At 39.5% G+C, this 24,335-nt stretch overlaps 1 protein-coding gene across 1 annotated transcript; it reads right to left on the bottom strand.

Annotated features, from left to right (window-relative positions):
• Window positions 1-13,914: 13,914 nt before the first annotated feature.
• LOC114915297 (uncharacterized) lies at window positions 13,915-20,928 on the bottom strand. The gene is made up of 4 exons (XM_083061924.1): window positions 20,226-20,928; window positions 19,606-20,142; window positions 18,855-19,458; window positions 13,915-18,268 (listed from the first exon to the last, which is right to left on the bottom strand). Exon 4 carries the CDS (start codon window positions 15,004-15,006, stop codon window positions 13,915-13,917), a length of 1,092 nt encoding a protein of 363 aa, XP_082918050.1. The 5' UTR covers window positions 15,007-18,268; window positions 18,855-19,458; window positions 19,606-20,142; window positions 20,226-20,928.
• Between the last annotated feature and the right edge of the window lie 3,407 nt (window positions 20,929-24,335).

Genomic DNA, 24,335 nt, shown 5'->3' with positions numbered 1-24,335 from the left:
TTAACTTCATAAGTGTTTAATCAAACAAGCCTAAACACATGAGCCTACCTTGGCCAGCCATTCTTACAAAAACCGTTTTCAAAACAATAATAATCCCCTCTAAAACACAAACTTTTGAACAAAAATATCTTTCCTTTCTTTTCTCTTGTCCCAAACGATTTTAGAATAATCTAGTGGAAACATGGAGATATAGTGGTCAATAGGAGGGTTGATACGTCTTCCAAAGGAAGGGAAGGATCACTGGGTTGATGACACCAATCTCGATATAACACGCATCATTCCTCGGTTACAGAAATCGGCAGCGCACAGCCCGTCTAGAGGAATGGCAAAATCCAAGCAAAGAACGCATCGGTTAATTCTTTTGAAAAATAAATCAAATAGAATTAGGTGCATCCTACCGCATACATGCATACAGATGATAGGTGTACTGGAAGATCACTTATTTTCTGTTTATTTCCAAAAAAAAATAAAAATAAAAATAAAAATGCGCCCGTACCATGTTCAGTACGCCCGTACTAAAATTAGGGTTACGAACAAATTTTCAACTCAATACTGGCGTACTGAAATGAATACGGCCGTATTGGCCATAACGTCCACACCAATACGGGCGTATTGATTTCAATACGGCCCGTATTGGCCCATTCTTTTGTACAATAACAGTAAGGTTAGTACGGCCGTACTGAATTCAATACGGGCCGCACTGACCTAATTTTTTCTATAAATACGTCCCTCCTCCTCTCATTCATCACAACATCTTCATTCCTCTGCATACTTTATCTGTGAGTGTGTTTGAGATCCCTCCGATTCCGAAAAAATGGTCGAGTCTTCAAGGAAGAGGCAGAGGGTCCCTGCGCAACTTGAAATGACCGCGCGACACCAAGAGAAGTTGGATTTCCTCGAGTCATTCGTCTTCCAGCCGTCGAGGGTGCTCGACTTCAGCATCCTTCGGGCAATGGAATGGGAAGATGAGGTCAGAGGCTACATCGATGCCATAGGATGGGGGTTCCTCCTTGATCCCCACCCTAAGATCTATCCGACCGCGACAAAGGAATTTCTGGCTACCGTCGGTGTCACAGAGTCGACGAACAGCTACGGCGCAACGGTCTACTCTGTAGACTTTTGGATGAAGGGAGGATACCGCTCCCTGACATTGGATGAATTCAACGTCCAGGCTGGTTTCTTTCGGCGAGCCGATCAGTTGGAATATCGGGACGCCGTCTGTGAGTGCCCTGATAATCTGACCCCGACCGAGATGTGGAGAGAGGTCACGGGTCAGATGGATTATCACGCTGGAGTAAAGGGTACCCGGCTCCCGACTGCGCTCCGGATTTGCCACAAGCTGATCACCGGCTCCATCCACGCCAGACTGAAGAGTCTGGAGTCAGTAACGCGGCAGGATCTGCTAGCTCTTTACTGCATGGCCACCGGGCAGAAGGCCAACCCCGGATTCTTTTTTCTCGAACATATAAAGAATCTGGGGGCAAGAGAGGGCAGCGACGCTCGGCGAGGATACATTTTGGTCTCTACGCTCCTTTCACGACTCGCCGAGACTTGGGGGTGCCCTGATGGCGTAGATGCGGGGGAGTTGGCGCCCAAGCCTATCAATGCTGCCACCCTGCTCAATATGAAGATCATTGCTAAGGCAGGGAGGCAATATGTACGTGCGACCACCCGCGACACCTTCAGTGAGCTTTTCGAGAACATCGAGCTCCCGGGTGAAGGGGACCCGCAGATAGAGGCCGACACCTCGCAGCAAGACAGGGCCTACTTTGATGCTCGTTTCGACGCGTTGCAGCAGAGCATCGACGCCCGATTCGACACTGCGCAGCACAGCATTGACGCCCTGAGACAGGATTTTGACAACCTGTCAGTCTGGCTGCATCGTCGCTTCCACCCTCCACAAGATCCGCCGGCAGAGGAATGAAGACCGGCCATTTGCTGTGTTTTCCTGCTTTTTGTTTATTTTGATTGATCGGGCTGTGCCCCACTCTTTTTATCATCATTGTACAAATTTCATTCCGTTTGATTAATGAAATTTTCCACTTTCGAGTTCAAAGTTCTTTAGCACTTTAATTTCTGTACAGAAAAAGCCGAAAAAAGGCGAAATCGACAAAAAAGGCAAAAATTCAGAAAATCCAACAATCGTACAGAATAACTGAGCCTGGAGAGGCTTGCCGAAATAATACTCCCCAGAGACATCTCAGCTTGCACACTTGGGCCGAATTCCCAGTGAAAGCTATCAGAGCAAGATCAGCAAGATTCCCCAATGGAAGCATGATCATCCAAACAAAATATCCGAGTCAAAGGACTTAGACTTCCTCAGTGGAAGATAGCTTTCCAACTCGAGCGACGAGTGAAACTAAGCCTGAAGAGGCTTTCTAAATAATACTCTGGGATACATAAGATCCTCAATCCCCCTTCGCCTACTCAGAGGCACTCCTTCAAAAAGAGAAAATCCGGAAAGATCAATAACCATTCCCCAAGCGGAATTCGGTATTCAGCCAAACACCGAACGTCAAGATAATCCGCCTAACAGAAGAGGCCAATCAAGATCAATACGACAGAATCCCCCAGCGGATAACAGCCTACGCAGAGGCAACAAAACCAGAAAATCAAAAAAGTCACCCGAATAAGGATAACCGGGATACTCCACCAACGTCGAAATGACGTCAGCCAATCATAAGGCATCGCCCACCTCAGAAAGAGCATCTTTGTGTCTGCATCCCCAAGGAATCAGAATTTCCCCAGTGGGCACCAACTACGCAATGGAAAGTTGGGACACAAGAACCTATGAGTAACTGCACATCCACTAGACGGATCCCTGCGTTATCCAGCCCTCAGCGGCACCAAAATCAAAAACAACCGTCGAAGCAGCATCGTGGACTGTGGAGACAAAATCATCACAAATCCTTGGAGAGGGCAAACTCACGCTACCAAAGTGAACAGAAGCACGGAGGTATGCAACCTTGGGGAGGGCAAACCGCAGACCCTGGAGAGGGCAAACTCACGCTACCAAAGTGACCAGAAGCACGGAGGTATGCAACCTTGGGGAGGGCAAACCGCAGACCCTGGAAAGGGCAAACTCACGCTACCGAGGTCGTCAGAAACACCGAGGTATGCACGAGCCTAGAGAGGCGACGACTAATACTCAGCTACCGACGTCGTCAGAAACACGGAGGTATGCAGCTGCCAACGTCGTCAGAAACACGGAGGCATGCAGACCCTGGAGAGGGCAAACTCACGCTACCGAGGTCGTCAGAAACACCGAGGTATGCACGAGCCTGGAGAGGCGACGACTAATACTCAGCTACCGACGTCGTCAGAAACACGGAGGTATGCAGCTGCCAACGTCGTCAGAAACACGGAGGCATGCAGACCCTGGAGAGGGCAAACTCACGCTACCGAGGTCGTCAGAAACACCGAGGTATGCACGAGCCTGGAGAGGCGACGACTAATACTCAGCTACCGACGTCGTCAGAAACACGGAGGTATGCAGCTGCCAACGTCGTCAGAAACACGGAGGCATGCAAACCCTGGAGAGGGCAAACTCACGCTACCGAGGTCGTCAGAAACACCGAGGTATGCACGAGCCTGGAGAGGCGACGACTAATACTCACCCTAGAGAGGGCAAACTCAACCTAGAGAGGCTACTCAACAATTTTCCCACCTGAAGACACTACAAGTCAGAAGGATGGCTTACTCCCCGGACAATTGGGTCAACTCCTTTACTTGTCAACCGGTACACCAAAAAAGTCGTTCGACTAAGTAAAGGGGGGGCAGCTGTAGACCCCTAAAATTGTCCGGGTCGGAAATAAGACTCAAAGACTCTCGACGACCGAAGGAAAGTCAGCCGGAAGGACTCCTGGAAGACCCTAGGATGATTCTTTGTAGGTCTAGAAGTCTTAGAGTAGCTTAGAATAAGGGTGTGTGAGGATTGGAGCTCAATACGCCCTCCTAGAGGTTCAGTACGGCCGTACTGAGCCATTTGAACTACAATACGGCCATAATGAAATCAATACGGCCGTACTGAAGTTTTTGAACTTCAGTACGGCCGTACTGAATTCAGTACGCCCGTACTGTAGTTCAAAAACTCAGTACGGGCCGTATTGACTCCTTAGGCCGTACTGCGCCTCAATCCTATAAATAGGACGTCATTGGCTCGTCCTTCCACACATTTGGAGCATTTCTCCACCCTCTTGCTGAGTATTCTTGGGTTTTTGAGCTATTCTCTGCCCTAGAAATCTCTCCGAGAGCTGATCCGACTAAGTTCTTGAGTTCACGAGCCTTTAGCTTGAGACTCGAACAAGTCGAAGAGAAATCTCTTTGATTTCCATAGTTAATATTTATTTTTAGAGAAAGGAGCAAGCGAACGTGTAGTGGGAAGGAGCGCCAAAAAGCCTCCTAACTCCTTTTTGAATATATAAAAAAGCCCGCTTCAAAGGTTTCTTTCCAAATCCTTTCTTTTACCGCTTTCATTTATCGCTTTTGATTGTTGCATTGCACGTTTAAAACTTTCATCATGTAGATAGTTTACTTATAATCGTTCTAATAAATAGGGGTAGTTTAGTAATTTTACGCTATTATTTATGAAATAATCTGTCATAGGGAACCCGAAAGGGGCGTTGTGGGGTGCTAACACCTTCCCCACACGTAATCGACTCCTTTACCCAAACTCTGGTTGTAATGGCCAAAGTTGATTTGCAAAAATCAATTGCCTTATGTCTTTTTCCAATGTTTTGAGTAAAACATTGGTGGCGACTCCAAGAACCCCTTTTTGCGAAAACCACTAATCCATGGAGGGTCCCGTTTGGGATTAATACGGATTGGTGAGAATTATTTAACAAAATTGTTAGTTCGATGAGGTCTCAGTTTGAGAATAAGTCGTTCTAACAATCCATCATTTTTCAAAACCAAAAAGAGTCCAACCATCGTCGCGAATGCCAATGTCCGTTTCGGCGGGTGGCGACAGATGGCGACTCCACTGGGGAAGCCTCGAGAGTCAGTCCCATTTAGTGATGGATTATTTCTAAAATGATAGTTTAAAATTACTTCATTACCCCTCGCTTGTATGATAATATGTTTTACCTAATTGGCTTTAATAACTGTTGGATGTTTAAATTTTCGCAATTGTTTGAAATATAAACTGCACACGAACCTTTGCACACAACAGTTGATAGACTGTGGCCAAGGCCAAGGAATCCAAGAGGTGATATCATAAAAGAACCAAGAGGAATGGGATGATCTTCAAGACCTTTTCATATGTTTTGTACATAATTTCTTTTGTATAGGTTATTTTTGCCTTTGTATTTGTAAGGCACTTTATTTCCCCTTTTAGTAGCTATTGTATATTGATTCTAGGGTAGGTTACTTGGACACTTTGACTCCATTTAACCTAACCTAGAAATACATTCTTTTGTTAGTTTTCTAGTAGGAGTGGCATTAGCAAATTAGAGAGTGTCCTTAGTAAGCTAGAGAGTGCTCCTAGCAATTTAGCCAAAGGTGGTCCTAGGCTAAATTTTTCATATTGGACTCATTTTACTCCTAATTTTTCATAGATTTGATTTAGCTAGGTTTCATTCCCATTGAATGAACCTAACTAAACCAAATTAACCATTTTCAAATCAAAAGGAGTAAATTAATTCCAAGAAGCCACCCACCTTAGAAGTGTGTTCACACTTGTGTGAACACTTGTGTTCACACTTGGACGAAATTCATGGAGTTTCTTAAGCTTGGAAGCTTGAAGCAAAAGCTTCTCCTTAGCTAGCTTACCAAGCAAGCCAAGTGAGAAGCTTGCTCTCCAAGCCTCTTGACCTTGGACGGTTTATCTAGACTCAACCATGGTTCCTAGTGAACCATGGTCAAGACTAGCTTGCTCTCCAAGTTTCCTACTCCTATAAACTTGTAATTCTTTGATTGTAAAACACTTTTGACCAATTTGAGAAATGAAATCTGAATTTTCTCTCTAAATCAAGAGTCACAAAAACCGAAGAGAACTTTCTCTCCTAAGTTCTCTCCAAAGGTGCTTCAACCTTACCTTGGTTCCTTAAGCTTCTACCTCAAGCTAAGGAGTAACCGAGCCACTTCAAGGCTTCTTCTCCATTGAAGAACACTTCAAGGAGCTTCAAAGAGTCATTGGAGTCTTAACCTCAATAGCATTCACGGTCCTAAGCATGGAGCAAGTGAAGGAATCATCAATCTCCTCACCTAGTTCCATCATTTTTGGTATCTAGAGCCTAGTGCTCTTGAGGTTTTTGTTTCTAACTTTTCTTACTTGAATCCGTGTTGTCTATTCTTCCTTTTCTGTCTTAAAATTGTGTTTGCTGCATGGATCTAGTTCTAATACAATTTTTGATGGATCCTATATGTCAAGTATGAAGTAAATGATTCATGTTTGCTTGTTCCTATTCTTATGAATCATTTTCGGTTTTGTGCTTTTAGGTACTCTTGAACTTGTGCATTTTTGTATTTGCTTGAGTCTTCTCCATTCATTCACATGTGTCCGTGATTGGACAACATACATTGAGTTAGATTTTGTTTTTGAATCATATGTTTTGTCTAGAGTCATGTGTAGTCCTTTGAATGTCATTGATTCCTAGACTAGCTTGTTTTGACCTAGTTTTTGTGTTGTGTTGATTGAGTCTGAAAATTTTGTGTATTTTTTCTTATTGAATCTGTACCTCACCATATGTGCTTTTGTTTTACATGATTGAGTTCTTAATTTGCTATTAGTCCTAGCAAATTTCTTAGAGTTAGGTTTCTATTATGTCTTGTTAAAAGTTTTGTCAAAAAAATTCATAAACACTAATTCCTCTTAGGTTTTCCTTGAGTATGTTGTGTGGCTGAGACTTATTGAAATTTTTTGAACATTAAAACAGAACCAAAACAGAGGTGTGAGTGTCTTAAATGCATTAGAAAAACAAGAGAAAGAGTGCTTAAAAATTTGACAAAAAAATAGTACAAAATTGTGTAGCACTAATTGAAAATTGCATGTGAACACCTCTTGTTTTGTGTCAAATTTTTTGCTGCAGTTTTTCTACCTTAAAACCGAGACTCCTAAGTGATCAAAAGGCATTCAAAACTCCTGAACATTGAAAGAAAAATAAGAGAAAAATATTTTGCTAAAAAGAAAAGAAAGAAAAAGCAAAAGAAAAAGCCAAAAGGAGTGAAAATTTTGCTTAAATTGCTCTCGGTTTTGATGAATTTTTGCTTACAATTTTAGTTGGTTCAGCCACCTATTTGTGTCTTGTTTTTGTTCATAATCTTAGCTTTTAATTTTGTAATCCATTCTAGTGCCTTTCCTAGGTTACTCTTGTGTGTACTAGCTTCCAAATTTGCCTTAATTTTTGCTTGTCAATTTGTGGAACTCTTTCTAGTCTTGTCTCATTTTCTTCTACCACTTGGTGTAGCCATTCTAAATTGTTCATTTTCAGTTTTAGCACTAATATTCAGTCTTGAAGGTGGTTGAGTGCTTCTTGAAAGGTGTAGGAGGCCAAGGCAAAGGACATCCACTTGAAGGCTTTGGTGGTTGCTTAGGGAGTTTGTTCTCTCTTGGTGGCTAGGCTCTTGGAAACACCTAGAAGTGACAAACATCAAAGTTGCTTCTAAAGAGAGGAGTGAAACACCTTGTGAGGCTGCAATTGGTGGCTGATTTGGAGCAAGAAGAAGTTATACCATTTGTAAAAATTTTGTGAAAATTAGAGACTAATTTAGTGACGGAATTTTTGGTTCCAAAACTAGTTTTCTTCACAAAATCCGTTGCTAAATTTGTTTCTAAATTAGTGGCAATTTGTTTTCTGGAAATTAAAGTGCAGCCACTAAATTCATTTGATTGTGAATTTACATTTCATTTGGAGTGTGAATTTGCATTTCATTTGAAGAAAATTTGAATTTCATTTTCTTGTAATTTTTAATTTCCAAATTTTTTGTACAAGGCCTTTATTAAGGAGTGTCTTGGAGTGCCTTTGGTGTATCTCCATCTCTCCTTAAGAACTCTTAATAGCTAATCACGTGTAGTACTTGTGAGAGTGGTCCTTGAAGGTCTTTGGTGCCTTTCAAGCTCTCACTTAGGTTTAATTGCTTTCAACGTCTAGTTTAAGTTTTCAAGCAATTTATGTTTTAAGCAATTTATGTTTTCAGTCATTTAAGTTTTCAAGCAATTTAAGTTTTCTTGCTCTTTATGTTTTCAAGCATCTTATAAATTGTACACATAGGCACTTGCTTGTTATTTTTCCTTTAAGAAAAGTTCTTTGTGAAAATTGTTTTGTGCAAGACAAAAGTACAAGGGGGTTTAGAGATTTTTACTTGAAGAGGCTTGGTTATTAAGTGGCTCTTTAGTAGCTCACCTCCCTCCAAAGTTCAATTTGTACTCTTAGACCTCTAAGTGCCAAGTCTAAAGCACTCCAAAACCTTATTTTCATAAAAACTATTTTTGTGTGAAAAATATCTCTTGAATTAAAATGTCTCAAAATTCCTCCAATAGTGAAAGTGATGGCTCTCCAAAAAGTCTTTCTTATATCACTAAAGAGCTCAAATCACTTAAACTATGGAAAAAGCAAGAATCCATTGAAAGAGAGAAGGAAAGAATTCAAAGAGAAGGACATCTTGCTTATCTTGAGGAAGAGTTGAGAATTTTAAAGCAAGAGGAAGAAAAATTGAAAGAAGATATGAGAAAACATAGGAAAAAGAGTAGGAGTTCACATTCACAATACACATCTCCTAATGAAAGCCTTAATGTAGGTAACCATTATCAACCTCCCCCAAGAAGAACTATTAAAACTAGGGAATCCAAGGTGGATCTCCCTCAATTTTTTGGGAAGGATGATGTGGAGGCCTACCTTGATTGGGAGATGAAGGTAGAACAACTCTTTGCTTGCCATAGGGTAAGTGAAGAAAGAAAAGTCCCTCTTGCAACCCTTAGCTTTCAAGGGCATGCAATGTATTGGTGGACCTCTTTGGAAAGAGAAAGACGTCTCCACAATGATCCACCTATCCAATATTGGAATGATCTTAGGAGTGCATTGCGGAGGAGACACATTCCCTCTTACTATGGTAGGGAGCTTATGAATAAGCTCCAAAGGCTTCAACAAAGAGATATATCAGTAGAACTCTATAGACAACAAATGGAGCTTTTAATGATGAGGGCATGCATAAGAGAAGAGGAAGCCACTACAGTAGCCAGATTCTTAAGTGGTCTTAACTTAGAGATTAGAGACCAAGTGGAGCTACTACCCTACAGGGACCTAAATGACTTGGTCCAACTTTGTGTAAGGGTAGAACAACAAATGTTGAGAAAATCTTCTAAAAGAGAAAGCTCACACTCTAGATCTCTTAGGAAAGACTACTTGGAGGAAGAAAAACCTTTTGAAAAGAAAATTATTTCAGAACCCTCCAAAGAATTGGCTAAAAGGAAAGAGAAAAATAAAGATAAGGATAGAGATCTCATCACTCCACACACTAGCACAAAGACTAGTGATATTAAATGTTTCAAGTGTCTAGGGAGAGGTCACATTGCTTCTCAATGTCCTACAAAGAAAGTTATGATATTAAGGGGGCATGACACTTATAGTAGTCAAGAAGAGACTACTACCTCCTCTTCTAGTGAGAGTGAGGTTGAAACAAAGCTTCAGAGGTCCAAAGTGGAGCCAATTTATCCTTATGAAGGAGAGCTCCTAATGCTTAGGAGAATCCTTCATAATCAACCTAGTGGTACCCTATCACAACGAGAGAACATCTTTCATACAAGATGTAATGTTTTAAATAATGCTTGTTCTCTCATTGTTGATAGTGGTTCATGGTGCAACTGTTGTAGCACTAGGTTGGTTAAAAAGTTGAGTCTAATTACTATGCCACATCCTCAACCTTATCATTTGCAATGGCTTAATAAGGATGGTGACATAGTAGTTAACCAACAAGTGAAGGTCAAGTTTTCCATTGGGAAGTATGAGGACCAAGTTTTATGTGATATAGTACCAATGGAAGCTTGTCATATTTTGTTAGGAAGACCATGGCAATTTGAAAAGAAAACAGTACATGATGGTCTTACTAATGAAATTACCTTCACTCATAAGGAAAAGAAATTTGTGTTTTATCCTCTCTCACCTCAACAAGTGGCTGAGGATCAAACACAAATGAAAATAAAAAGAAAAAGTGAGAAAGTAGGGAAGAGTAAAGAGGAAGAAATATCCTCTAAGGGAGTTATGTCTAAAGAGAATTACTTTGTCAATAAAGAACCTATGAAAACTATTCTCTTTATTCATAAAGACCTTAACTCTTACCCTCACGCTGCCACTAGTCTTGAAGAAGAGATTCACAAATCCATTATTTTTAAAGAAAAAGAATCTCAACTTCAAGATTTTGTGAAGGAGAAGTGGACTTCTTTTAGTTCTACTTCTCATGCTACTTCCTTGGTGGTGCCCAAGGTAGATAGTCTTCCTACCTTAGTTGTGTCAATAATGCACCCAATTTATGGAATATATTATTTGTTGGATATAACATCTGAACCTTCAAGGTTCCTTGTGACAAATTTTTCATAACTATCCAACAAATAATATAATCCAAAATTGTTTAGGAAATTTCTTAGTAGTATTTTCCTTATTTTTTAGGAAAAGCCTAGCTTACCACATAGGATACTTTAGGCAAGATATTTTAGTTTTTAGGATTAAGTCTTTAGTGTGCTATAGTTTTAGCTTTAGCACATTTTTTGAATTTAGAAATATACCTAGTCTATGTTTAGGAGAAGATCCTATTCATTATATTAGTAGGTCTAGTATCATAGATTTCTTTAGGTTTCATGAAAGGATTCCTTCTAGGATATTCCTTTCACATTTATTTGTTGAAAATATCACTTCTGATGAATTTCATTATATATTTGTAGGTATGGCCAATAATCATGAGGACCCTCGAGATTTGAGGTCAAATCCTTTTCAAGAGGGAGGGGATGATAGACTATGGCCAAGGCCAAGGAATCCAAGAGGTGATATCATAAAAGAACCAAGAGGAATAGGATGATCTTCAAGACCTTTTCATATGTTTTGTACATAGTTTCTTTTGTATAGGTTATTTTTGCCTTTGTATTTGTAAGGCACTTTATTTCCCTTTTTAGTAGCTATTGTATATTGATTCTAGGATAAGTTACTTGGACACTTTGACTCCATTTAACCTAACCTAGAAATACATTCTTTTCTTAGTTTTCTAGTAGGAGTGGCATTAGCAAATTAGAGAGTGTCCTTAGTAAGCTAGAGAGTGCTCCTAGCAATTTAGCCAAAGGTGGTCCTAGGCTAAATTTTTCATATTCGACTCATTTTACTCCTAATTTTTCATAGATTTGATTTAGCTAGGTTTCATTCCCATTGAATGAACCTAACTAAACCAAATTAACCATTTTCAAATCAAAAGGAGTAAATTAATTCCAAGAAGCCACCCACCTTAGAAGTGTGTTCACACTTGTGTGAACACTTATGTTCACACTTGGACGAAATTCATGGAGTTTCTTAAGCTTGGAAGCTTGAAGCACAAGCTTCTCCTTGGCTAGCTTACCAAGCAAGCCAAGTGAGAAGCTTGCTCTCTAAGCCTCTTGACCTTGGACGGTTTATCTAGACTCAACCATGGTTCCTAGTGAACCATGGTCAAGACTAGCTTGCTCTCCAAGTTTCCTACTCCTATAAACTTGTAATTCTTTGATTGTAAAACACTTTTGACCAATTTGAGAAATGAAATCTGAATTTTCTCTCTAAATCAAGAGTCACAAAAATCGAAGAGAACTTTCTCTCCTAAGTTCTCTCCAAAGGTGCTTCAACCTTACCTTGGTTCCTTAAGCTTCTACCTCAAGCTAAGGAGTAACCGAGCCACTTCAAGGCTTCTTCTCCATTGAAGAACACTTCAAGGAGCTTCAAAGAGTCATTGGAGTCTTAACCTCAATAGCATTCACGGTCCTAAGCATGGAGCAAGTGAAGGAATCATCAATCTCCTCACCTAGTTCCATCAACAGTTCCCTCTATACCCGGGGGCATGAGTGGAAAGCCATAGGGAGTGGATGTTAGTACGGCCGGTTGTCGAATGGGTCTATAGGTGCCCGTAGACCGTTGTCGGAAAGCATCACTCAAGGTGAAAACCATGAACTCAAGTCCGACAGTGCGTTGGAGCTTTCCATCGACTTACGACGAGAGGGATTGGGTCCCTATAATGGGGGCACCTTGGGGGCCTTAGACCGGTGAGAACAGTTAGAACCTCCTTGAATATGCACTTGTCTGCAGGATACCCCTACCTCGTGATTCGCTCGTGACTGTTCGTGGATGAGTGAATTGTTTGTGTATAGGTCTATGTGACATTGTTTATGCATTAATAATAAACCTCGTGATGAGGTCTAAGAATAACCCCCATGCATGAAAAATGTCATGACATGAGAGGAAAGACCATGTGTGAAAATATAATAAAAGTGAGGAGCATGTGCATCATTACCAATAAGACATCATGCATCCTCATAACCATTCATTTTAGGCTCACCAATACCCCTTGACATGAGTGAAAGAGACCCATGACTATTGAGATTCTCCGTTAGGGGAGAGATCATAAGTCAAGGAGGGTGGTAAACCTCCGTCTTAAAAAGGTAGCACCTTATAGATGGAAGGTTATCAAGCTCATGTCAAGAGTGTATTCATTCCATAAATAAACTAATTAGATTAAGCATTCATTTTAGAAAGTGGCTGGTCATCTCTCTGTCCCCACGCGCGCGCAGAAACTCAAGAAAATGGACGCGTTGGAGGAACAAAATAGGAAGCTTACAGCCGAGCTCTCACAGCTCAAAGAGCAAATGGCGCAAATGATGGAACTCATGCGTCACCAAAACATACACGGGGCTTAACACAGTGACCATGAGTCCCATCATGAGGAGGAGCAAGAGCAAGAGCCTCCGCAAGCTGTACCCCTTGGGGCGGGGACTACAATTAGAGAGCCCGAGATTTCAAAGGAGCAATTCCACGCTCTCGAAGACCGGCTGAGGGCTATGGAGGGGCATGATTTTGATATCAAAGATGCCGCCGACATGTGCTTAGTGAGGGACATCCAATTCCCTCCCAAATTTAAAGTGCCCGATCTCCCAAAGTATGTGGGATCGACTTGCCCCAAAAGTCATCTCACCATGTATTGCCGAAAGATGGCTGCATATGTCACTAATGAAAAGCTCTTAATCCATTGCTTCCAAGAGAGCTTGGCTGACACCGCACTCAACTGGTATATGCAGCTAGATGGGAATCAGGTGCGTACATGGAAGCAGTTGGCCGACGCATTTCTCAAGCGCTATAAGTATAACATCGACCTAACACCCGATAGGTCCAATCTTCAAGCCTTGAGTAAGAAAAATGATGAATCCTTTAAGGCATACGCCCAACGATGGAGGGAGTTGGCGGCACAAATAGAGCCCCCGCTGTCGGATAAGGAGACGGTGTCCCTGTTTATAAACTCGTTGACCGGTCCCTATTATGACAAGATGATAGGGAACACGACAACGCTCTTTTCAGACATCATCACCATTGGAGAAAGAGTGGAACAAGGGCTGAAAAGTGGGAAGCTAGCTAAGCCTTCCCAATCATTTGAAGCTAAGAAGACCTATGGGAAGAATAAGGAGGGAGGAGTCAACGCCGTAACTATTTCTTCATCTTCCTCCGCTTCGAAGTCGGGAAAGTCGCAGTACAACCCTGTTAAGAAGTTTGATAAACTTTCGACCACATATAGCGACCTCCTGCCGAAGCTAGTGCAAGCTCATCTTCTAGCTTACATTCCACCAAGGAAAATTGATCCACCTTACCCCGACTGGTACAATCCGCAAGACAAATGTCTGTAATTGTTCGCTCCGACCGGGATCTGAAAGTTGAGGATGAATGGGCCAGTCGGGGTAAGGTGGATCAATTTTCCGTTGAATTACAGACATTTGTCTTGCGGATTGTACCAGTCGGGGTAAGGTGGATCAATTTTCCTTGGTGGAATGTAAGCTAGAAGATGAGCTTGCACTAGCTTCGGCAGGAGGTCGCTATATGTGGTCGGAAGTTTATCAAACTTCTTAACAGGGTTGTACTGCGACTTTCCCGACTTCGAAGCGGAGGAAGATGAAGAAATAGTTACGGCGTTGACTCCTCCCTCCTTATTCTTCCCATAGGTCTTCTTAGCTTCAAATGATTGGGAAGGCTTAGCTAGCTTCCCACTTTTCAGCCCTTGTTCCACTCTTTCTCCAATGGTGATGATGTCTGAAAAGAGCGTTGTCGTGTTCCCTATCATCTTGTCATAATAGGGACCGGTCAACGAGTTTATAAACAGGGACACCGTCTCCTTATCCGACAGCGGGGGCTCTATTTTTGCCGCCAACACCCTCCATCGTTGGGCGTATGCCTTAAAGGATTCATCACTTTTCTTACTCAAGGCTTGAAGATCGGACCTATCGGGTGTTAGGTCGATGTTATACTTATAGCGCTTGAGAAATGCGTCGGCCAACTGCTTCCATGTACGCACCTGATTCCCATCTAGCTGCATATACCAGTTGAGTGCGGTGTCAGCCAAGCTCTCTTGGAAGCAATGGATTAAGAGCTTTTCATTAGTGGCATATGCAGTCATCTTTCGGCAATACATGGTGAGATGACTTTTGGGGCAAGTCGATCCCACATACTTTGGGAGATCGGACACTTTAAATTTGGGAGGGAATTGGATGTCCCTCACTAAGCACATGTCGGCAGCATCTTTGATATCAAAATCATGCCCCTCCATAGCCCTCAGCCGGTCCTCGAGAGCGTGGAATTGCTCCTTTGAAATCTCGGGCTCTCTAATTGTAATCCCCGCCCCAAGGGGTACAGCTTGCGGAGGCTCTTGCTCTTGCTCCTCCTCATGATGGGACTCATGGTCACTGTGTTGAGTCCCGTGTATGTTTTGGTGACGCATGAGTTCCATCATTTGCGCCATTTGCTCTTTAAGCTGTGAGAGCTCGGCTGTAAGCTTCCTATTTTGTTCCTCCAACGCGTCCATTTTCTTGAGTTTCTGCGCGCGCGTGAGGACAGAGAGATGACCAGCTACTTTCTAAAATGAATGCTTAATCTAATTAGTTTATTTATGGAATGAATACACTCTTAACATGAGCTTGATAACCTTCCATCTTTAAGGTGCTACCTTTTTAAGACGGAGGTTTACCACCCTCCTTGACTTATGATCTCTCCCCTAACGGAGAATCTCAATAGTCATGGGTCTCTTTCACTCATGTCAAGGGGTATTGGTGAGCCTAAAATGAATGGTTATGAGGATGCATGATGTCTTATTGGTAATGATGCACATGCTCCTCACTTTTATTATATTTTCACACATGGTCTTTCCTCTCATGTCATGACATTTTTCATGCATGGGGGTTATTCTTAGACCTCATCACGAGGTTTATTATTATGCATAAACAATGTCACATAGACCTATACACAAACAATTCACTCATCCACGAACAGTCACGAGCGAATCACGAGGTAGGGGTATCCTGCAGACAAGTGCATATTCAAGGAGGTTCTAACTGTTCTCACCGGTCTAAGGCCCCCAAGGTGCCCTCATTATAGGGACCCAATCCCTCTCGTCGTAAGTCGATGGAAAGCTCCAACACACTGTCGGACTTGAGTTCATGGTTTTCACCTTGAGTGATGCTTTCCGACAACGGTCTACGGGCACCTATAGACCCATTCGACAACCGGCCGTACTAACATCCACTCCCTATGGCTTTCCACTCATGCCCCCGGGTATAGAGGGAACTGTTGTGTGCAAAGGTTCGTGTGCAGTTTATATTTCAAACAATTGCGAAAATTTAAACATCCAACAGTTATTAAAGCCAATTAGGTAAAACATATTATCATACAAGCGAGGGGTAATGAAGTAATTTTAAACTATCATTTTAGAAATAATCCATCACTAAATGGGACTGACTCTCGAGGCTTCCCCAGTGGAGTCGCCATCTGTCGCCACCCGCCGAAACGGACATTGGCATTCGCGACGATGGTTGGACTCTTTTTAGTTTTGAAAAATGATGGATTGTTAGAACGACTTATTTTCAAACTGAGACCTCATCGAACTAACAATTTTGTTAAATAATTCTCACCAATCCGTATTAATCCCAAACGGGACCCTCCATGGATTAGTGGTTTTCGCAAAAAGGGGTTCTTGGAGTCGCCACCAATGTTTTACTCAAAATATTGGAAAAAGACATAAGGCAATTGATTTTCGCAAATCAACTTTGGCCATTACAACCAGAGTTTGGGTAAAGGAGTCGATTACGTGTGGGGAAGGTGTTAGCACCCCACAACGCCCCTTTCGGGTTCTCTATGACAGATTATTTCATAAATAATAGCATAAAATTACTAAACTACCCCTATTTATTAGAACGATTATAAGTAAACTATCTACATGATGAAAGTTTTAAACGTGCAATGCAACAATCAAAAAGCGATAAATGAAAGCGGTAAAAGAAAGGATTTGGAAAGAAACCTTCGAAGCGGGCTTTTTTATATATTCAAAAAGGAGTTAGGAGGCTTTTTGGCGCTCCTTCCCACTACACGTTCGCTTGCTCCTTTCCCTAAAAATAAATATTAACTATGGAAATCAAAGAGATTTCCCTTCGACTTGTTTGAGTCTCAAGCTAAAGGCTCGTGAACTCAAGAACTTAGTCGGATCAGCTCTCGGAGAGATTTCTAGGGCAGAGAATAGCTCAAAAACCCAAGAATACTCAGCAAGAGGGTGGAGAAATGCTCCAAATGTGTGGAAGGACGAGCCAATGACGTCCTATTTATAGGATTGAGGCGCAGTACGGCCTAAGGAGTCAATATGGCCCGTACTGAGTTTTTGAACTACAGTACGGGCGTACTGAATTCAGTACGGCCGTACTGAAGTTCAAAAACTTCAGTACGGCCGTATTGATTTCATTATGGCCGTATTGTAGTTCAAATGGCTCAGTACGGCCGTACTGAACCTCTAGGAGGGCGTATTGAGCTCCAATCCTCACACACCCTTATTCTAAGCTACTCTAAGACTTCTAGACCTACAAAGAATCATCCTAGGGTCTTCCAGGAGTCCTTCCGGCTGACTTTCCTTCGGTCGTCGAGAGTCTTTGAGTCTTATTTCCGACCCGGACAATTTTAGGGGTCTACATTGATAGAATTCACCTACAATAACAATTGTCATTCTAGTATTGGGATGACACCTTATGAAGCCCTCTATGGTAAGAGATTTATGTTGAGTAGAACTAAGACAAAGTTCCATGTTAAGGCCTGAGATAACAATAGACCACTAAAAAAGTAAGAGTGATTTAGCATAGAATGAGAGCAACCTAGAGTAGGCAAAAAAGCTACCATGATAAGAGAAAAAAGGATATTGAGTTTAAAAAGGAAGGTCATGTATTTCTCAAAGTAACTCCTTAGTCTGGAGTTGGTAGAGCACTAAAGTCTCGCAAGCTTACTCTATGTTTCATTAGTCCTTACCAAATCCTTAAGAAGGTTAATGATGTAACCTTCCAAATAGTCTTACCCCTATCCTTTTCAAATTTACATAATGTTTTTCATGTTTCTCAACTTAGAAAGTATATACAGGACCCTTCTCATGTCCTTGAATTTGATAACAAAAAAGTGAAACAACTAAGAGGTAAGGTGATTCCTCTGGTTAAAATTGTTTGAGCCTTTTGGGAGGACATCTTGAGGAAAATTCTACTTGGGAGTAGGAGAGTCAGATAAAGGAGTCTTACCCATTTTTGTTCTCTTCACGTATTTTTTGGGACAAATTCCTAAAAGGGGGAAAGTTGTAACACCCTATGTTTTTTAATTTGATTAATTATAAATGCTTTACTTTAAAATGTTAATGGGTTGATTTTATGGAGCATTTTATTTATAAAATAAAATATTTTGATAATTTTTTAAATTAATTATATGCGAGTATAAGAATATTATAATGTCTTATATTATTGCTATTATTATGATGATTTTTTTAAGGGAAGGGAATAGGTAACTAGGGTTAATATGTGTAACCACTACTACAAGATGCATATTTTACATCGATTTTCTAAAGTCATCTACATCGATTCTAAAACTGATGTAAAATAGAGTGACGTAGAAAATGTATACATTTTTACATCGATTTTGAAAAACCAATGTAGATTTACGCATAAATCTACATTGGTTTTCTTGAGAATCGATGAAGATTGCATTTTTTTCTTAAAAAAAAAATCATGCTTATTTTTTGATTATTTCTGACTATACTTCTTCAAATCAGCCTTCAAAAAAAAAGAATAAAAAATTAGGCAGTAAACAGATAAATCATCTTCTAAAATCAATACTATATATGTAAGAAAATGCATATCAGCATATCCAATATCTAGCAAATTTGTATAAATTGATAAAGATCCTTCACGAGTTTGAAATTAATATTAGTGTGGCTGATGACTACTCACCATCAAAAGTACATATTCAGAAAGAAACAATGCTTTAATAAGATCAGATTCAAACACATCAGTGACGCATAACAAGCCAAATAAAAGGGATAATAAAGCTTCATGAAATACACACAACTAATTAATCCATTGCGGACAAAACATATAACTATATAAATAAGTGAGCTCTAAAGAAAAAAATGCAAAGGCAAAAGTTTTCTTCCTCCAAGTTGTGTCATTGCTGCTTACATTTTAGAGAAAAAAGTCTATCATAAACCAAATAATCTTGTTCATATTCAAAAGAAGAAAACATCACTTGAAATACAACTATTTCACAGGTGCTTTCTAGTGACTTGAGAGCAGCCAAATTTTATGCCTATTAAACCTTAATTACCAGTGATACAAGTTGATACTCAAAGGGACAACTTACCAGCATTGGTGCAGTTTCTGAAAGCTCAGTTAAAAATGTACCTTGGCCAGCCATTATATTATCTTTGGCCCCCATTCAAACAAAAATCTGGTCAATAGGTGACAAATCAAAACTTTCTGTTGGGACATTAGCTCCTACCTGCATAAGAAATTAAAAGCATAAATCCACAGATAAAAACTGGCTTATTTAAGACAAGACTCAGCAGGCAAGGCCAACCTTCCTACACAATCGCCCCACCCCTCCCTTAAAAAAAAGGCAAATAAAGAATAGATAATGAGAAATGTAACACGACTTTTACCCGGAGAAGACATCTCCCTCAGTGTGTCATCGCTGAAAATAGCAAGCATGTAATCCGCAAATACATAAACTAATTTTAGCTTATAGAAAAGTTTATTATATTTTTTCTCTTAAAAATGCTTCTCTCATTTCATATGGATACCTGAACACCATGGGACAGTAATCTTTCCACCTGAAGTCCACTAACTGATGTGGAGGTGTAAACTTAGAACCCTCCAGTGGGAATCTCGTCTAGAATTTCTCCTTGGGATCGAAATCCCCAGGCCTAAGCTCTCTCAAAACCGAAGCATGCTTCCCAACAGAGTACCTAAACAAATCAAAGTTAGCAATGCGATCACCAATCAACCTTAAAGTAGCAATGTAGATCAAAGATCTTAGTATTTGATTCCCACAAGTAAAAAAAAAACGTAGCAATGTAGATAACATAAGATAACAATAACATTAAGATACACACCTAATACCCAGTTGAAGATTAAGCATCAAATCATAATTCTTATGCCCCTTGGAAACAGCATGACCAGGCTTCTTCTTAGCATCCCCATCAACAGAGCCACAAGGACTCTTCTTGAAGCGCACATCATCAGTCTCACTCTCACACCACACCCTCCACCAGCTTTCTCAGCAACCTTGTTTAGTTGCATTTTGAAAACTCCAAACAGCTTTTGGAAACAGAAATCAATCACACCTCAACAATCCTAAAATTTTACGCTACCAACTGAAGACACGTGAACAATTTTATATTCTATATTACATGTCTAACATAAACAATGTTAAAACGAGAAATTCGAAAAGTACCTGAGGCGAAAAATCTGCTCCAACAGAAATGGCTGCTTCTGATTCCCTAAGCGCCCTCTTCCAATCACCAAATTTTCTTGCATCAGCACAGCGATTCAAATGCTTCTCCAACAACAACAGCTTCTTCTCCTCAGATTGATCATCTTGAATCCCAGAGAGACACAAGTTCCGCCGCGAATTTTTAACCTGTCCAAACCTACACCAAATTCAAAATCCCAATGTCAACAAACTCAAATTCAAATCAAAATCCAAATTCAAATTTTCATGTGACAGAATTACCTAAGATAAAGTGAAGCAAGTCTCTTAAGCAGGGTCCAACTTCACAGCCTCAAGGCACTCCCTCACGGCCTCGCTGAGCCTCCCGACCGCCGTGAGCGCCGCCGCGCGGTTGCTCCGGCACGCAGCGTTCCCCGGCGAGATGGCGATGGCGCGATCGTACAGCGCCAGCGCCTCCGCGAAGCTGCCGCTTCTGTACAGCTCGTTCCCCAATCTCCGCGCACACCGCGCCCGACGACACGTGACACGGGGGGCGGCAGCAGGGTGGCGGCAGAACGTCCTTGTCTCCGAGGGCGGCGCCGATGTTCTTCAGGCAGGTGTCGTAGGACGAGTGGGCGGCGGCGAATGCGTTGCGGGAGGACACCGACTTCTTCATTTACAGCTTCCTCTCCTTCCATCGCGCCACTGCTTCCTCGTTCTCGATCTTCGATTGGTTGCAACCCATTCTTACTTTGCTTAAAACCCTAAATATAACAAAATTTACATTGGTTTTCCCTAAAACCTCTACATCGTTTGCTTATATTTTCTACTTAATTATAAGTTTTCTACCACATATATTTTTTACATCGTTTCTTGAACAACTGATGTAAATATAATGACATAAAATAATATTTTCCTAGTAGTGAACTGTTGGTTGAATTAAAAGGAGGTTGAGTCAGCTTTTTTAAAATTAAAAGGGATACATAGGTTTTCTTCTTACACTTTTAGTTTTATTAGGTTTTACACTCTAAAGCACTAAGAGGAGAAGAGACTATAGGGTATCATCATAAATGTCCACATTTTTCACTATTTGTTGATCAAGGTAAGAGGGGAGTGAGAATTCTCACTCTAGGCGTGGGATAATTGTTGGGTAGTGAGATTGAGCCCCAACCTTTATCTATTTATGCATTGTATGAAAGGGGAATTTTGAATGTTTGTGTTTTCTCATTTGTTGTCTTTGTCATGACTCTTCTACTTTTCTATTGACGTTAATCGTAATTAATAATGGTTAATTTCATATATTGAATCTTTTTGGTATGACTTGAGTTGCTTGTGAATTTCTGTAATTACCTTAAAAGTATGCGTTTGAGGTGTTATTGTGTGAGTAATTAGTAAAAGTGTGTAAGTGTATGTATTTCATGCCTTATAGATGCTTGATATGGGTATTTTGAAGCATTTTACCGATTGAAATGATCAATGCATGTTTTGGATCTTTTTTCATGAAGTTGTGTTTTATACCAAATTTGGGGTTTTTCGATATGGCGTTGGGCGCTAGTCATATCTAGTCAGGCACCGTTATGGCTGAGAATAAAGTGTGCTCTCTATTCCCCTTATGCTAGGTGTGGGTTATGTCTTATGGAGCACTATCGAGGTCGAGAGCAAAAGTTGCTCTTTATGCCACTCAAATTAGGTGCGAGTAAAGTCTTGTTGGGCATAGGAGTTCCAGGGAACTCCCTGTTGCTATCTCATCAAGCGTGATATGAATCACACTGAACACAAATCATCTTGAGAGTTATGAGTTCTCTCTAAATGTGTTGTATTAGGCATAGGTTAACTTTTGTCGAGTGCCATCTCATATATGGAACTGGTCTTGTATTGGATTTGAAGTGGATTCTTGTGTGACTTTAATGCTTGATGAGTATGGGTTGAACATGAGTTGAGTAATTGAATGATTAAGTGATACACTTGAGTTGTAAGTGACAAATCATATATGTGACGAATCGTATGTATGAAAAATTGTCGAGTATGTGTAGTGATTTATGATATGATAGAAAATTTGTGTGACGTGCATTATATGCACACAAATCAAAAAATTGATATATGTATATATATATATAGGGAGCGTATCAAGTGAGAAGTTTTTATTGTGAGAAGGTGAGAAGGTGAGAAGGTGGAAATATAACTCTTAGATTAATCAAGTGAGAGAAAATTTGGGATTTAATCAAGTGAGAGAAAATTAATCTAAAGGTTATATTTCCACCTTCTCACCTTCTCACAATAAAAATTTCTTACTTGATACGCTCCCTATATATTATATATATATATGCACTGCGTATATTTTGTGATGGACATCACATGCATGCAAATCGAAGTCTATATCTATTGCATCTCATATTTATGTGACTATATTGTTCCTTGGGAGTAATGATATGATATAATGTGAATGAGCTATTGTCTTTTGATAATGTGAATTATGTATATAATATTGATGTTATTGCTATAAAGGATATGTTGAGTGTGTTTGGCTATCCATCATTTGTTTCATGTCATGTGCTAAAGTGAGAAGTTTCTCGCTCTCTTTATTTTCTATGTTTTTGTTATGTATGTGTTGCAAGTGATGTTCATCAGAATATTGATGAGGTTGGTGACAAGATCTAGACCTTATTCTAGGAGTGTTTTGATAGGACATGTGGCATTGGGGGCTTAGACCATGATTGTTCTTGTTATTCTTAGGATAAGACTTATGCTTGGATATGTAATTATGCTTTATTATGGACTTTTGTTTTGAGAGATCGTTGTATGAGACTGTTTACCTCATGTTAGAGAATACATTTTGATTATTTATGCATGAATTTTGTATTTTTATATCCTTTGATTCTAAATTATAATTTATAGGCGTATGCGAGATATACATGGTATCACATACTACAAAAAAAAATTGGCATGTAATGAATGACATACACCCCATAGCAACACATTATTTGTTGCTAAAAACTATTTTTACCTATACTGTAAATATAATATATGTTGATATATTATTAAAAAGTGTAGGTATATATATGTTATAGTGACATACAATATATGTTGAATCTCATTCAAAATTACTAAAATTATGTATAATTCAGTTATATGTCAAATAGATTTATACTTACATATATTATATTTATAATGACAGTTTTTATATGTCATTTTATATAATATTTATTGTAATATTACATTTTTCTAAAAAAAAATTATTCCAAAACATTTATATCACTAGAATGTGCCAGCTAAATGACTGACTAATAATACTAACAGTACTCTAGAGCATCTTCAATCCAAAAATTTCATTTGGGGTTTTTAATTATTTATTGTGGATATCCCTTGTTATGATCCACATAAAATTTAAGAATATGTTAATTCACTAATTTCCGCTCTAATAGTTGAATTTCACTTGAATTCGTAACTTATTTTTAATATATTTGATTTTATCTGGCCACTCATCGTTAATCCTCCTTAATGTTTTATAGTAACTTAAGTAAGCAACTGTTCTTTTATTAAAAACTCTAAATCTTACTCAATGATGTTATTAAGCAATGTTACTTATTTTTAAGAACTAAATTAAACAACGTCGAATATAAATGAAGTCATACTATTTTATCGTCAATTGCTTAGTATACCTTCAATCACAGTCATTAAAAAATAATAGAGGTATTATCATCATTATTATTATTAAAAATAAAATATATGTTTTGTCCCTCTAAAATTCAGTATTATTTTAGTATTTTTAATTTAAAAATATTTTTTTTAATCCTTAAAATTTTTTAAATAGTGTTTAAAAGTGGTTATAAAATACTATTTAAATTACTTAAAAATCAAAATTAGTACATTTTTAAATTAAAGAGATCATATTAAAACTTATTTTTTTGAAAAACTAAAATCAAACATTAAAAAATGTTAGAGAGACCAAAAGATATATTTCCCTCTTAATTAAGCTACATTATTTTGAATGAAACTTTTTGTTTCCATTTCTTACTCAAGAAATTAAGCATCGGATAAATAACACTTATTAGAAGCCCGTGACTAATCAAGATCCAATGGTACTATAATTAACATCACGCAAGCAGAAAATCCACCTTCTTTAATTTCTTTCACTGGCATTTGTAGATAGAAAAACAAAAGTAAACACATTTGTAGAGTACTTGGCCAATCACTACATTTTTCCTACTCAGGAAAGTAAGCACACATATATAAAAAAATAAATAATAAATAAATAAATAAGCAATTAGAAGCCCGTGACTAATGAAGATCGAATGTTACTATAATTAACATCAAGCAAGAAGAAAATCCATCTTCTTCTTTATTTTTCTTTCACTTGCATTCGAAAATCAACACATTGGTACAATACTTAGCCAATCACTACATTTTTTTCTC

The sequence above is a fragment of the Cajanus cajan genome, chromosome 1, assembly GCF_000230855.2.
Source record: "Cajanus cajan strain Asha chromosome 1, NIPB_CcT2T_4, whole genome shotgun sequence".
Classification (NCBI taxonomy): domain Eukaryota; kingdom Viridiplantae; phylum Streptophyta; class Magnoliopsida; order Fabales; family Fabaceae; genus Cajanus; species Cajanus cajan.
The sequence above is the reverse complement of the archived record's forward strand: the minus strand, read 5'-3'. Positions and strand labels throughout refer to the sequence as shown.

Excerpts from the sequence above, each read along its gene's own strand:
- LOC114915297 (XM_083061924.1), bottom strand. The coding sequence starts at position 15,006 with ATGGACGCGTTGGAGGAACAAAATAGGAAGCTTACAGCCGAGCTCTCA.